This window comes from Echinops telfairi, unplaced genomic scaffold (genome assembly GCF_000313985.2).
Source record: "Echinops telfairi isolate 266 unplaced genomic scaffold, ASM31398v2 ScPeMD7_7469;HRSCAF=8507_1, whole genome shotgun sequence".
NCBI lineage: Eukaryota > Metazoa > Chordata > Mammalia > Afrosoricida > Tenrecidae > Echinops > Echinops telfairi.
This window is the reverse complement of record NW_022111373.1, coordinates 127,966,922-127,984,026: the sequence shown is the minus strand read 5'-3', so window position 1 is coordinate 127,984,026 and position 17,105 is coordinate 127,966,922. Positions and strand designations below refer to the sequence as shown.

Sequence of the window (17,105 nt, the reverse complement as noted above, 5' to 3'; positions counted from 1 at the left end):
CCTCCACTCAAGTACTCCCTCAATGCAAGAACACTTAGTTCTATTAAAATGGGATTCCATGATGCTCACCTTCCCAACATGATCACTGAAGACAAAGTGGGTGCATAAGCAAATGTGGTGAAGAAAGCTGATGGTGCCAGACTGTAAAAAAGATATAGCATGTGGGGTCTTAGAGGCTTGAAGGTAAACAAGCAGCCATATAGCTGAGAAACAACAAAGCCACCATGCAAGAAGCACACCAGCCTGTGTGATCACGAGGTGTCGATGGGATCAGGTAACAGGCATGAAAGAACAAAAATCCTATCGTTGTGAATGAGGGGGAGTGCAGAGTGGGGATCCAAGACCCATCTGTAGGCAACAGGACATCCCCTTGCAGAAGGTTCAAGGGGAGAGCCAGTCAGGGTGCTGTGTATCAACAATGAAGCATACAACTTTCCTCTAGGTCTGAAATGCTTCCTCCCCCCACTATCATGATCTCAATTCTACCTTACAAATCTGGCTAGACCAGAAGATGGACACTGGTACAGATAGGAACTGGAAACACAGGGAATACAGCACAGATGAACCCCTCAGGGCCAGGGGTAGGAGTGGCAATACCGGAGGGTGGAGGGAAGGTGGAGCAGAAAGGGGGAACCTATTTCAAGCATCTACATATATCCCCCTCCCCGGGGGACAGACAACAGAAAAGTGGGTGAAGGGAAACGTTGGATAGTGTAAGATGACAAAATAATAATAATTTATAAATTATCAAGAATTCATGAGGAAGGGAGGGAGGGAGGAGGAGAGAGGGGGAAAAATGAGGATCTGATCCTACGGGCTCAAGTAGGAAGCAAATATTTTGAGAATGATGATGGCAACAAATGTACAAATGTGCTTGTTGCAATGGATGGATAAATGGATTGTGATAAGAGTCGTATGAGCCCCCAATAAAGTGATTTAAAAAATAATAAAATAAAATAAGAGGAACTAATGAAAAAAAGGTACATAATCTTTTTGATGGTGGTATATGGTGTTATGGAGAAGAATTCGTTTTTATCTTCATTTTTCTTGCCTTTGTGACAAATGGAAAACTTTATGCTGATGAATACATCAAGCTATATTTTAATTTATTCAATAGTTTATCTTAGTAACACACTACTCACTTTCACTGCCTTCTAGTCAATTTCAGCTCATAGCGAACCCACAGGAAAAGGTAGAACTGCCCCGGTGGGTTTCCAAGACTGCAGCTCTCACAGAATTAAAAAGCCTCATTTTACTCCTGATGCTGTATGGTGGTCTCCAACTTCTGACTTCGCCGTTAGCAGCCCCACTTGCAGCCCCCTCTGCCATCAGGCTCCTTCAATGTGCTGCTAGTATTTTAAATTCTTAGATAGGGAAGTGGAGATACGATAAGGTTATTAAAATAGTTTAGTTCATTCACGTAGCCACTAAATGAGCCGGGAATTGAATTTCAGTTTTCTATTTCTGTCTCTAAAATAAAGTTTATAAAAGTGTGCGTTGAGTTTGCATTTCCTTCTATCTAGTCATCCACATGCTGTCTGGTAGGCTATCACTTTGGGAGGAGGATGTAAGAAAGCTTCAATATATAGCTGGCATAATTGTGCATAGCTGCTGTCAAGAATTCCTAGGCAGAGACTGTCATCTTAAAAGGTTACTGTGACATTTCTGGAATATGCTTTTTCAAATATGAATGAAACATGTTGCCTTTTTTATTGAGGGTGGGGAAGGCATGGAACCTGACATTTTCCACAATGCCAAAATTAGAAAACAAAGTATTGAGATTGCCAAGGGTAATCAATCACTCACCAGTATTTTTGGAATCCTAACTCAGGTGTCCAAGGCACTGTTGGGAATGAACAGTTACCAGGTTTATGTGTCTAATCGAATGAAACCTAATCAGAGGGTTGTTTCAGCCAAAATGATGTCAAGAGAACAAAATAGTCATATATTTGAACTACTGAAGTACTTCCATCCTTTTGGATGAAGGTTTTTTCATGGATATGGTTACTACAGGTATATATTTAAAATCTGATTACAGTATAACAAAGTTTGAACTCTGTGAAGAAACAAATACAAAATCACATTATGTAGTTAAGAAGTTGAGTGATCATTTCAAACAAGTATCTTTGAAATGCTAAAAAGGCTAAAGTCTGACGCTGCTAGAAGAAAAGTGAAAAAACATGCCAGACGTAGACCCCATCACTGCTTTGTTTGCAGTGTTCTTTTTTTACAAAGATTCATCGACTTTCTAAAATTATTTAAGACTTATATTAAACTATATCAGTGGTCATAATAATAGAAATAAATATAAGCTGTAACACAGTGACAATTTTTTTGATACCCAGAAGGAAAAAAATTAACTCATTTAAAATCTTCTTGCTGGTAAAAAGAGAGAGGCAAAGATCATGACAAGAATGTTAGCATGCTTCTAAATATTTCACCATGTGTAGGAGGTTTGCTCAGATAAATGTGGGCATGAAGCTGCGGTGCTATCCTTCCTGTGGAGTTGTAAATGTCATGTTCCAAATTCAGGATAATTCCACAGCTGGAAAAGAATTTCCACAAACTGTCTACAGTTTTCTATTATGCCCTCATTAATCTTTTAATGTAAATCCTTTAATACAACATGCCTATTGGGTAACTGTATGGATATGCTAACGTAACCCTGCTTATAATCATAGTGGAACCCATGGTTGAACGAAAACCTTTTCTGTCCTTGTTTTGTTTATCTTTTATTAATTGGGATTTGGGAAGAGTCTTTTTTCCTTTAAAAAAAATCATTTTATTGGGGCCTCGTACAGCTCTTATCACAATCCAGACAGGCATCCATTGTGTCAAACCATTTGTATACGTTGCCATCATCATTTTCAAAGCATTTTGGAAAATTAGAGTCTTTTTTAAATATATGTTTTTGCTTCTTTTGTAATCAAACAAAAAAATGAAGCATATAGTTCCACATAGAGTCAAGCTCTATTTTTGGCAGCCTGAACACATTAATAAGAATATCAGGAGAATCACATGCAAAATAATATATGTAATTGAACTAAGTATAATGAATTAAAAACTATGTATACATTTCTCTTTGTTGGTTACTTTTGAGGCTAAAACTTGAGGTGCATTATTATTATTCACACTGTGATGACTTTAATCAGCAATGCACTTTGACTCCATAGATCGCTTTGGCTCCAAGAGACTGCTTGCAGTGAAGTGAAATTACTTGGGGTAGCACTTCTATTCATTCCATAGAAACTCCCACCCCATGTTTGGTGGGATGATGCAAATAGGATGTGAAACACTAATCTAGGGGATTAGTGTTTCATGATTTCACGGGGTATAAACAAGTGAGTCATCTCAGAAATAGAGAGAGGCCATCCAGTGCTCAGGAAGAAAGAACAGCCATCAGTGAAGCACAGGTAAGACTGTCTGAGGAGTGAGGCCAGTGGAGACGGAGGAGGGGAGGCAGCAGAGGCACCAGAGACTGCAGCATGGAGGCCATGACATACAGAGGAACAGCTTTAGATCATGAGACAGAGCAGCAAACCTCACAACCGATTCAACAAGTCAGAGGCCAAAGCACCATGGGCAGAGAGACCTAGCACCAAAGGGAGATATGCTTGCTAGTATTTCTGAGAAGTAGCATGGTAGACAAAATACATGGGTCTTCCCATTTTAGAACTGTTAGACAATTTCCCATTATCACATGCAGCAGGTAAGGAGAGTGCCAGAAGAGGAATGCTTGTTGTCAGAAGAGGGTAAAGAAGAAGGGAGGTGGAGGCAGTTCCTGTTTCTCCCTTGCTGCCATCATCCTTGACTGGTGTGGAGTTGGCTTCTCCTTCGCTTTGTGTAGCCAGAGGAGGCTAGACAGAAGTGCCACGCCATTTTCTGACTGCTCATTCTAGTCAACTCGCTCAGATTGTTCCTGGGAATTCACTCCTGTCTTTACCGCCTCCGTGCTTAGGAAAGTTGGAAAACTCTTCACTTCATGTGTTTTGCTGTTTTGACAACTTCAAAATGAAGCATTTCTTAAAAGTGATCAAGAAAACATCAATATAGCCCTTTAGAAGCAAATATTGTAGTCCAAAGACAGAAAGAAAAGAAATTATGAAACAACAATTATTTTGGCAATGAAGAAGCCACAGAGAATTTTCCTTGGGGCTCTGGTTCTGATCCCCTTCCACATTTCCTTTATTGACAAACTTTCAGTAAATCTTCGCTTTGTAAACTTTGCTTTCCTGCATGGACAACACATGGGATGAGAGACATGACTGCATATGAGGTAGAGAGAGAAATTAGGAAGCGAATACATATGTAGCTGCTTATGTTAAAAATAGCAGAGGTGAATAGGTGGTCATCTGCATATAGTGTAGGGCTTATCAGCTCTATTCACTTATTTAGAAGTCACATACAAAGGAAGATGTGAGTACATTAGAGAACTACTGGAGTCGTTTGACATAATCTCGTTAAAGTGCATAGAAGGAAAGCTAAATAAATCACCGATGGAGTGGTACTCGGGTTGTTAACGGGAACATGGTGGGAGGGAAAGGAGGCGGATTACTTAATATTTACTTTGGAAGAAACTACAATAATGCAAGGCAGATACAAATGTAAAAGGAAGATAACAGAGTTAAATTTTAAAAGACTTCACTTATAACTTGAATAACCTTAAAGATTTCTGAGGCAAGTAAGGAATCAAAAGAAGACATTTTCAGAAATAGTATCAGAGAGGATAAGAGAAAGGATTTAACACTGAGTGACTACTATGTGGTGGGCAGTGTGCACTGAGAGAATAATGGGGCCAAAAGACATGCTCTAAACTTGAACTCAAACAGCACACAGGATTTTAGTACTTTCATCTCTTTCTTTCCATTTCATATGGAATTTTGCTATTTTTGTGCATAGATATAGCATTTGGCATGTTATAGGGGTCTGCACGTTGTCTGTAAATTTCATGCATCTTTTTGTATTATTAGTTCAATCACAAAGACTTTCACCTTTGTGAGCTTTATCCAATTTCATGCTGCAGAATTAATATTCCTCAGTGAATACATCCCTGCATCCCCATATCCATTTTACTTGGATGCTTATAAAGTGTAATGGATCATGAAAAGCAGCTGTTTTCTTATTAAATAGGCATGTTAAGCTGGTGGCATGGAGGTTATACATTGGGTTGTCATCTGCAAGGTCAGTTCGAAACCACCAGTAGCTCCGCGGGAGAAACACAGGGCTTTCTACTCCTATAAACAGTTACAGTCTCAGAAGCTCATGAGGGCGGTTCTAGCTTGTTTTGTGGCCACTGTGAGTCTTCCTTGACTCGATGGCAGTAAGATACAGATGAGTGTGTGAAAATGCATTTGTAAACCAGAAAATAGAAGCTTTTCTTGGAGGCTTTGTGGAATTAGTCTCAGTATCTGGAAATCATACTTCATATCTGTGTATAATGAAATATTATATATAAAAATACATATATAATATAGAAATAATGGAGATAGGTTAGTGAGCCCAGATATCTACCTACCCATACTCCTAAATCGTCCTTAAACCCAAGTTCCCTCATCTTTAGAAGATCATAGGTATCTAATTACTCATAATTTATATGTGTAAATTTACTAATGTAACCGGAATTCTGGGATTGTATAAGAGTATCTTCTTGACATAAGATAGAGAAATTTCCATTTAAGAGCATGTTTTTTTTCATTCAATAAACTTTCTTGGATAGTTTGGTTGAACCAATGAGAAGTGATCAACTCAATCACTACTAATGACTAAAAGATTTGCAAATCATTTCATTTTGCTTATCTGAATATTGCCATCTTGGAAATGGAGATGAGAATATTTATTTATAATGTGTAGACAATTAAATAAAAGTGAATATTACATGTTTTATTAAAATCAAGTGTTTAATAATTGTTTCCATTTTAATTTCATATATATTTTTTAACATTTTATTAGAGGCTCATACAACTGTTATCCCAATCCATACACACATCAATTGTGTAAAGCGCATTTGTACATCATTTCTCAAAACATTTTCTCTCCACTTAAACCCCCAACATTAGGTCCTCATTTTCCCCCTCCCTGCCCGCTCCCCCCTCCCTCATGAGCCCTTGATAGTTTATAAATGGGTATTTTGTCATATCTTGCCCTGTTCAATGTCTCCCTTCACCCACTTTTCGGTTGTCTGTCCCCCAGGGAGGAGGTCACACACAGTTCCATGTAATCGGTTCCCTCTTTCCTACTCATTCTCCCTTTACCCTCCCTGTTTTGCCACTCACACCACTGGTCCTGGATTCCCTGTATTTTCAGTTCCTATCTGTACCAGTGTACCTCTTCTGGTCTAGTCTGACTTGCAAGATGGAATTCGAGTCATGGTAGTGGGAGTGGGGAGGAAACATTTAGGAACTAGAGGAAAGTTGTATTTCTCATCATTGTTACATCGCACCCTGACTGGCTCATCTCCTCCCCGAGACCCCTTCATATTAATAGAAAAAATTACACAAATATAAATTTATTTTTTTAATTTTACAACATCTCTATGATGATCTATAACATTAGTTGATTTTATAATAAATGTACTCAACAAATACTTGATGAATGAAACAATACGTGGATAAATAAATGAAGACCCAAAGTTTTCCAGTGAAATCAACAATATGATACTGATAGACATTCTGTTCAGTGCATAGATAAAAGGGAGATTGGACACCGACTAGTCTATACTAGATGACCCTTGGAGAGCACCAGCCCAAAGAGACTGCATGGAATCATTTGAACAGGCTATTCATTTAAGGAATACTTTTAAATTCTGATAATTTCTCTTGATGGACTCTCTGAAGAAGGATTTGTGGGTCATATGTCCTTGAATTGACATAAAAGACTGGTATACATATCCTTTCTTTATTTTTGTTTTTAGATGATTTGGATCACACTAAAGTTCACTGATAAAAATCTTTCAAATCTATGAAATATATAAGGCAAATAAACACAATAAGAGGGAAAGTTCATGACAATTTGAATTTTCTGAATGAAAACAGAAACCATAGCCAAATAAACATCCTCATTATTAGTATCTGTATAGATTTTTTTCTCCAAATTTAGTTATATATATGTATTTAATTGTGTATATATATACACAAAGTTTTATATATAAAAATTATCATGTTCTCATAGCAACTAGAATTCAACGATATATACAGTTATATATTTTATATGTGCAAGAATATATATAGTTATATATGGTATAATGTATATTATCTAACATTATATGCATGCAATGGTATATAGTTATATATTATATATTCTATACAATAAATAATATATAAATTACAATTAAATATACATTGTATATTTATATAAATGATATAAAATTATATATTACTATATATATTGCATATATTATTTATGTATATATAGCATTCTACCTGACATGAGAATCCACTCAATGGCAGTGATTGGATGTGTGAGGGGTCAATTTAACTTATGGAGACCCATTTCGTGTCAGAGCACATTGTGCTATGAAGGCTTTCCCCTGGTTAACATTCAGAACCCTATCACCAGATCTTTCTTCCGATGCCCCTCTGGGTGCACTCAAACCTCCATCATCAGATAGTTTGGGCAGCACCTGAGCATGTTAATTATTTGTACCATTCAGGAACTTTTTATTGGCATCAAATATCAAATAAGAGGCATAAAACTTTGTGGGAAAAAGTGGACTGAAATGTAACACAATTTTTTAAACAATCATTTGAAACCCCTTTATATTAATTAAAATACCTCGCATGAGGAATTTCAGAGACTATAGTTCAACCATATCAATATCTTATTTTGAAACATCTAGTATGCAATGTTTCTAGGATATATTTCATTTTTTATTATCAGTGAGGTGTTAATTAAAAGTATCCTACTAGAATAATCAGAGTTTTCTCCTTATTTAATTCAGAATATATGGCAAAGGTTTTTTATTTGAACAATGTCAGCCAAAACTTTATTATACCAGAACAAATCCTTGATAAACAGACAATCAACCAACTGAGGTCTTACTATGGGTCTACTACATCATTTAGTCCTTGTCATATGGCTATAAATTTAACTAGACCATATGAGATGTTTTTCTGTTATAATTACAATCTTAGAAAAACAACAAAATTGTCTTTGTTCAGAGAAATATGAGCCTTTTCATCCTGGAAGTTGACTAAGACAATTAATTTGCCATTAAGGCTATGTCAATATTGTCTTGTGGTTTACTATAAAACAATGCATTTTCACTAATTGGGGACAGATGAATCTTTGGTATTATTTATGATATCTTCAAGCAGGAAATGTGAACTCCTAGCCTAGACCCAATAAAATGCTCCTTTTAGAAATGAATCATGTTTTGGAGCTTGGGAAACAAGAATCAGTTAGTGGCAGTGGACCTCCAGGAATCACAGGAAATGTGGATCATTAACTGTCAGTATTTGTTGTTGCTGCTGCTATTACCCTTCTACTGAATCATTCACTGACTAAAAAGCCAGACTTTTTTGAAAATAAATATGTAATGCATATTGGAAAACTTGACATAATTACAATGTGCTCTTAATGGAATATTCAATGTTGATGCTGCCATTTCTTGGCATTTTTATGGGAGGTAAGTGTATTTTCCATTAAAGGTTTATTTTAGTCTGATATCTGGCTTAACAACCATGGCCAATGATCCTCAGTAGCAGACATGCCGTATCATTTTTAAAATGTTTTATTCATCCAGTTATTATTTTAGTGATTTATAAACAAAAGTAAACTATCCAGTTGTGTTTGTGGGTATTTATCACGATGGCCATACTTTCAACCAATGTAGTAATGTTTTGAGTGTGTAAATGGTTCATATACTCAGCTGCGAACTGAAAGCTTAGAGGGACAAGTTCACCCAAAGGCAGCTTTAAAGAAAATCCTGGGGATTTAGAAAAGCCTGCCATTGAAATCTCTATGGAGTAACAATTTCTGACTCACTTGGAATGGAGTTGCCACTGGTACTAGTTTACAAATGAATCCTATTATTAATATGGTGAATTTCACACCTATCAGAGCACAATGGGTGTCATTAGACAAAGAATTCCTACCTAAGTGTTATTCAGTTTGTATGAGCCTCAATTAATTTGGTTGATTTTGCGACCTTACCCGTAGTTAAAAAAAAGTCGCATCCCAATATTTGTTCATCGTGAAACCCATTCTTTGGAAAAAAAGACAGGAAAAAGGAATCTGGAGACCAAGTAGTTGTAAAAACTGGTTTATTTTTTAAAAATAAATACAAAAATATAAATATAAAACATTAGCAGATAAAATTTGATGAAATGAAATTGCACAAACATTTGTATACCAGGTTGCATATCACACCTACTAACAACACATGTACATTTTCTTTTAAATTCAATGTACAGAACAGGATATATTTGAAATTGTTCCTTCACCTTTTAAAAGCTTCATTTGCAGGAAGGGCGGGACATGTATTTAACAGAAGCGGCTTATTTGTGAGGTTACTGAAGGGAGACCGATCCTGTTCATGTTTCAGAAATGATCTTTTATTTACCAAGAGGGACAACACTGACTTTCCGTAGCTTTGGCTCTTGGAAGTGATTAAATAAAATGTCGTATATATTCCATGAGACATCCTACAGGAAAGAATTAATGCAATTAATGAACAAATTAAAATGTAAATGGGGAAACATTTGTGATGCATGGCAGGAAAAGCATCCTGAATATCAAATATCGTGACGTGGTGACGGCGTGGGTGAGTTACTTCCTCTTGTTTGAATGGAACACGGAGCCTACGTTAACAGTCTTTGTCACTGTCTGCACCACCATACATTTCCGCTAGCTTATTAAACCGGGGCCCCCATTCTCGGAGGTAATCGTAGCTTTGGTCTCCTTCAGTTGTACCCGATTCTAGTGAACTCAGAGACTCAGCTATGGAATCATTCCCTTCGTAGGCGTAGGTTGCCAGCGAGTCGTATGGAGGTGCAGTGGGGTCAAGGTCATGTTCCTTTAGTCTCTCGTTAATGAAATCCCGAACATCTGTGTTATCTGGAGCGGTCGGAGTCCTCCGGGGGATAAATAAAGTTTCTGGGATAATATCCCGCCGCAGTTTCTTTTCTTCCATAGCTGCAGGATTCCTCAGGGTGCCGATATCAAAGGCCTGGGTGTCCTCCTCGCCGCCACCTTCATCATTATAGCTCACAATGTTGTCTCTGATATCTTCTTTAGACAAGATCAGAGGCTCCTTTTTCCGCTGCCGCTTCAGAGCTGCAAACAGTACGACTATAACTTGAAAGAAGAAAAGAAGAGAAATTAGACGTCCGCGTGAAGGCGTCATGTAAATAATGAATGGAAGTGTTGTAAAGGGGTTGGAGTGATTTAACTTTACCATAGAAAGCGTAGAATTTAAAGTCAATTTTGTATCTGCAACTGTTTTCTTCGGTGGTCAGACAGTTGAAAGGTTTGGGGGAGGTGTTTCTGAAGTGTCACTGTCTTTGTTTTAAGGACTAAAAGGTAGTCCTTAAATGCCGTGACTGATCATGTATATACTATTCTGTAAATCCTTTAAGAATGGTTTCTGATTTGATAAGTAGTCTTTTTCTTTTATGTGAGACATGAGATGACATGGTGCAGACATGCGGACACAAAATGAGTGTAACATCAAAGGATCCAACTAAAAACAGGAAAAATTATGCCCTCATTTTTGCACTCTAATACAGTAAGAAAATACCATACTTCACAAGACCTGTGGATAAATAGCGTTGCTGAGAAATTACTAAAATAAATTCACTCACTCACAGTCATCTAGCTGATTCTGACTCATAGCAACCTCATAGAGTAGGGTAGAAATAAATGCCCCACGTGGTTTTTCCAATGCCATAACTCTACTGGGAATGAAAAGCCTTGTCTTTCTGTGGGTTTGAACTACCGATCTTGAAGGAAGAAGCTCAACTTGTAACTCACTATGCCACCAGGGCTCCTACTAGAACAAAAGAAAACCCAGTAATTTGAACGTTAGTTTTGTTGAGACGTTAATAAGAATTTCTGTAGTAAGATATAGCTTCTCTGAGTCCAAGAGAAGGAAACAATTAGATCATATTAAAGAGACAAGTGTGACTAAGGGAAATTGCTGCTCTTTTAAGATGAAGCCCCAACTAAGGAGTGACTGAGTGACCACAGGCAAATCACAGGAGTCAGAATGGACTCCATCGCAGTGGAGTTTGGTTTGGGTGTGAGGCAGGTCATTGTGCTCAACACAAGGGCAAGTCATTTTCATCCTCAGAGCAGACTTTTCTCTCTTCCATGAGATGCCAATAGCAGTGCTAGTAATGAAGCCAATATTATCGTAATGGCACTAATAGAAAAGATAAAAAGAAAACAAACAGAAGGCAAACCCATTTACCAGGGAATTGATTCTGACACATGAAAAATTAAAATCAAATTTCCTCTCATGGTTCCCTTCATTCATTTTTCCCAAATACTTTGGGGATATTTCTTTAAACATATATGTGTATCTGTATGTTTTGGAAGCTGAGTTAATTTTAAATCATGGTGACGTTTAGGACTCAGTAGAACTGCCCCGCAGTGTCTCCAAGACTCGCCACATTGTTCTCCCAAGTGTAAAACTGCCCAGCATTCAGTTAGTGGCTGAGCACTTGACCACTGTGTCTCTAGAAGACTGTCTCTATATATCCCCATCAAGGTGGCTATATATATAAACACACACACACACACATAGACATATATATGTATGTATATATATGTATATATATAGAAGCTTCAAAAGTTTAGTGATAATTTTCCATTATATTTTAATTCAATTTTCTCAGAAAATTTTTAAAGTGTGTGTATGTTGTGTGTGGGTGTTTAGATGGAGGGAGGTGAAATAAATTTTAGATCCTATCAAAAATATATATGTACAATGAATAACAACCAAGTGTGTGGCATTGAAACATGTTTTGAATAGTTCTAAATTTTGCTTTCATTATTTGTAAAGTGTAAATAAAATCCTGCAAATCCCATAATCTTGTCGTGAAAGAAAATGCCTGTTTTGAGACAAAGTGCCAATTACAGATTCTAACATGTAGTGAACATGTAATAAAAACATGCTACTATTAATACTATTTGCATTTATAGTATATATTTTAATGGAATGAGTTTGGCTACATAATCTAAAATTTAATACCCCAAAATAAATATACTATCCACATTTTCAAGTGTAGAGTCAATTATTATAAAGCATATTTATTTTCTTTCTTCAAAATATTTATTGTATTGATGATAGTTGAATTATAAAAATATAAAATTTATTAATGCTTATATATGCTATTAAATATAATCAAGTTTAATAATCTTTGCATCATGAACAAGTATTCTGATTAATCCCTCAGAGCAACAGAATCTATGGTGTCTATTTTTAAATGCAACACATTCTCATTTCTTGAATTACATTATATATTTTAAAATTTAGATAATAATTTTATACCCTGAATTGTTTATCTAGCATGAGTAATTTACCTTTTAGTTTCTTTACCGCAAAACTAGAAAAGTAGAAATGTTTCTTCTGTAGATGAAATAGAAATAAGTACATTGCATATAGACTAATGGAAGCTCTTTTTAAAAGCCTAACGTCATCTAAAACCTTGCTGTCTGCTAGTAGTCATGGACAAATATTGCTTCAAGTCAGCTTTGCCAGAAATAATTTCAAATTTTTGAGAATGGTAACATTTACTTATAGCATACTTTTTGTGAGTATGAAAAGTTAGTCATACTAAGGTCCAAACGTGTTTTTAACGTTTTGAGATTTTCTCATGTTGTCCAACCTTAAGACATGCCTGTTGACACCCTTCTCTCTTCTAATCCTCTTGTGCCTGTAGACCTCTTGGGAGGGCATTTGACAGCTGACCCAGAGAGAGGCAAACGACCCAGAAGCTGCCATTCTACTGCTGCTCGGGCCACACATCGTAAGCCAGCTCTGAAAGAATTGGGGTGCTACCTATGGATGCCTCTCTCTTCTTTATTCTGTGACCTCTGTTGAAGAGAACGTCTAATTTCATCATAATTATGACTATATCTACCAAGAGTTGTCTTTAAAACTCTTCGATCCTACAAAACCCATCAGTTATTGGGTTTAGGAAATGTATCGTAGTCAAAGATAGATATTTGTCTGTTTGTTTTGAACTAATTTGTTCACATGAATTAGCACCTGGTCCTTCTTGGTAAAGTCTTGCTATTGCCACTCCTGCTTCAAAAAATCTTTATGTTTTTAAAGTCTGGTAGGAAAACATATCTTAATAGATTTGTTTCCATAGTTATTACTATCTTCAAACATGGGGCTATTTGAGAGGCAGTGATTTGAACAGCAAGTTTGTTCTTTAAGAGCATACTAAAATAGTCCGCCTAGAAAAAAATCACCCTATCCCCGTGGCTTCATCACTTACCCAGCAGAATAATGATGCAGAGGAGAATAGCGATCAGCGCCCCCGTGCTGAGGCCGGCAGGGAGGAGCAGGGCTTCCGCGCTGCAGGACTGCATGTTGCCTTGCCCATCACAGGCGCACACGCGGATGGTCAGCGTTCCCGTGCTGCTCTGGATTGGGTAATCATTGTCTGATATCACCACCGGAAGGAGATAAGTACTAATTTCGTGCCTATTGAATCCATTTTTTCGGGTTAAAATTCTGGCAGTGTTATCTAAAATAAATTTTATAACATTACAAAGGGTTTGGGAGAGTGCACTTTTCGCCCTTTTTGGCAACACAAAATTTTTATTAAAAAAACTGCTTATGTTAAATTGATGTACATTTTCCTAATCTGAAGCGTATAAATATTATCGATTTAAAAATCAGAGACTCTGCAATGCTTGATTTTTGATTTTCTAATTCTCTGATAATGTTTTCAAAAAGTTGGTTTTTGATAAGTGAAAGATTTATCAAAGCTGCATAGATGATAACCTTTTCTGCTTTCAATATTCATTAATGTCTGACACATCAAGAAAAACACATTATAATAAAAATGATGCTCTTTTTTTGAAAAGTATGTGCAAATACCCTCTTCACACACACACACACACACACACACACACACACACACACACAAAACAATAACCCCGAAGAAAAAAGGAATCATTGGGTCAATATTAAATATTGTTAATGTGTTTAAATTTTTGAAGCAGACAAAACTGCTACATTCCAATACCTGAAAAACAACAAGCTACTCAATTGCTCTAAATGTTTATTTCCATTCACTGGAATGAATGTAACACATCATCAAATAATTGGTATAAAATCTGAGGTGACTGATAGAAAGTGCCTAATAGAATCCCAAGAGGAAAATTTGGAGGACATTTCCTGTTCATGTCACCTGAGAAATCTTAGGAGCAAGTTTTAAAGTTTACCTTCATTGTCCTGGACTGTGAAGTTGGGATTGACAGCAGCTAAACTGAAGAAAAATTTCTGTCCACCTAAAGGGTCATCTTTGTCTACTGCACTTATAGTCTGTATTAGCTGCAGAAAAAGGAAATGTATACATATGTATTCATCATCTTCAATGGCTGCAATCTGCTTTATCTTATGTACATTTTTAATACCCATATCTTGCCTATAAATAAATGAGGGCAATTGATTGTACATCTTGGCTATGTAACTTTATTTGACTCCATTCATATTTTTTTATCATTTTCATTTTATCATATGGAATCTCTTATTTTATATCTTTCTTTGCCTTGAATATTATACTTTGCTTCAAAATAACTAATATTATTTTATTTAGGGTTTCTTAATTTACACTTATTAGTTGGATGAACAAGTTTGTAAGACTATATTAGAGAAAAAAATCAGGCATAAATTAAATAACACCAAGAAATATAATAGACAACTGAAAATTTTTGTGTATATTAATGTAAGATCAATATGTTAACACTCATAAAGTCCATTAAAAGGATAGACTATCTACATAGTGCTAATAGTTTTTACTATAAAACAATACATTGTCCCAAAATAAAAATAATTGAGAGGGTATGACAATTTGAAGCAAAAATTGTGTATTGCGTAAAATAACTAAAAACTTTCATTTAATTTTAATACAAAATAATGCATTTCAAACACCAATATTGCTATCTATTTGCATATTTTATATTATAAATAACTAAATTAAAGTTTTCAGTTAAAAATGTTGTGTTTTAAATCAATTATTATAACATTGCACAACTCGTCTTTCAGTTCCTCAGACTGAGGTGGCTTCACAGTGCCTATGATAATAAAGGTGTTCCAAGTACATCAGGGACACCCTGGTGAACAGGTGTCAATGGAGCTTTTAGACTGAAGACACACTATTCAGATGAAAACTCAATTCCAGTCCGTAGCATTATCCCCTGCAAACCTTACTAATAACAACAATGGCTGTTCTACTACAGTGCCAGAGGGAGAGGCACAGAGAATGCGCCTGGAGAAGAGCTACCTCGTCAAAGTCATGTGGACGTTTGTAGCAGAGCAAAGGCGAAGGACCTTGACTCAGTGGTGTGCCACTGACTCCAAACAAGAAGAGACACCTGCAAACATCTAATAATCGTTAGAATGTGGAACGTATAATGTGTGCATCTATGAACAGTTGGAAGTCTTTGAAAATTAAGTGGAATGCGATAAGAGAAATATCATAGGTGCAAGTGAGCTGGAATGGACTGGTATTGGCCAATTTGAATCTGACAATTTTATGGTTTACAATGCCAGAAAGGAAGAATTCACAAGGAATGATATAGCATTCATGAGCAAACAAACACATTTGAAGATCTGTCTTGAAATAGAGTGCTGGCTTTCTTAGGTTAATATCTCTTTGTTAACAAAGAAAACCAAGCCATAAGATAGATCTTGGTTAAAAGCAGCAAATACCAGGACAATGTTTTATTGACTATGTGGAACAAAGCAAACTGGATAACATTGTGAAGATTAGGAATTTGAGAGCACCTAATTGTGCTCATGTGGAATCTGCACCTAGATCAAGAGGGAGCATTCTTAACTGAACAAGGCATAGATACTTCATGGTTTAAAATTTAAAAAAAGGTGTGTGATGATTGTGTTCTTTTACCATACTTAGTCAAATTGCATATGAGCAACAACAAAAAAATCTGAGATGATGGAAGAAGAAGAAAGAACAGAGGAAGGTTCTTTAACAATGTGCATTATACACATGACACAGTTTTGCTTATTGACCGCAAACAGGATTTGAAGTCTTAACTGATGAAATTAAGGAGCCCTGGTGGCCTAGTGAGTTTCAAGTGGGTCTGCTAACCAGAGAATCAGGAGTTCATAGACGCCAGCTACTCGGAGGAAGATGCGGCTTTTTACGCCCATAAAGGTTTACAGCCTTGCAAAGAGGAAGTTCTACTTTGTATCATAACACAGTATGAGTCGGAATTGACTCAATGCCAGTGAGTTTTGAGTACTAAAGAGGCTTCACTATTATTAACAATATTAACAACCTGCAGTGTGCAGATGACACAACAATGCTTGCTGAAATAGGACTTAAAACACTTGCTGATAGAGAACAAGGATTGTAGATTACAGCTCCATGCAAAGAAGACCAAAATCCTCACAACTGTGGACAGGTAGGTCACATCATACTAAATGGAGATACACAATCAAGGCTCATGAAATCACCTTTTAGGAGATCAAAAGACATATTGCATTAGGGAAATCTGCTGCCCAAGATCTCTTTAGGGTTTTGAAAAGTAAGATGTTACTTTGAAGATTAAGGTGTGCCTGAAACAAGCTATGGTATTTGCAATTGTGTCAAGTTGGACATTGACTAAGTAAGACTGAAAAAGAATTGATATATTTAAATGGTGGTGCTGAAGAAGAATCTTGAAATGAATCTGTGTGGAAGAAGTAAGGCCATACTGCTTCTTAGAGTCAAGGATGGCAAGACTTCGTCTGACAGATTTTGGACATAGAGTCAGAAGAGGGCAGGAAGCAAGCTTGTATCATCTGCCTGCTATTAATACACCTTCCTCCAGTCCCGATGCCACATTCTTCTTCTTCAGAAAACCAGCTTCGCTGGTGATTTTCTCAGCATGCACATTGATCCAGTATGTTGAAAGGATACCAT

The 17,105-nt window shown here is 36.4% G+C and overlaps 1 protein-coding gene across 2 annotated transcripts in view; it reads right to left on the bottom strand.

Annotated features, from left to right (window-relative positions):
• Window positions 1–17,105, bottom strand: part of LOC101650495 (cadherin-10) — a 158,717-nt gene that overhangs the window by 22,894 nt on the left and 118,718 nt on the right. Inside the window, exons 9-11 of one of the 2 annotated variants that reach the window (XM_004698380.2) lie at window positions 14,401–14,509; window positions 13,446–13,697; window positions 9,307–10,293 (exon numbers count right to left, since the gene is read on the bottom strand). In XM_004698380.2, coding sequence (XP_004698437.1) covers window positions 9,803–10,293; window positions 13,446–13,697; window positions 14,401–14,509 — 852 coding nt within the window. In that variant the 3' untranslated portion in view covers window positions 9,307–9,802. Of the gene's footprint in view, window positions 1–9,306; window positions 10,294–13,445; window positions 13,698–14,400; window positions 14,510–17,105 lie in introns of those variants that run through there. The other variant, XM_045285131.1, reaches the window with a different exon arrangement.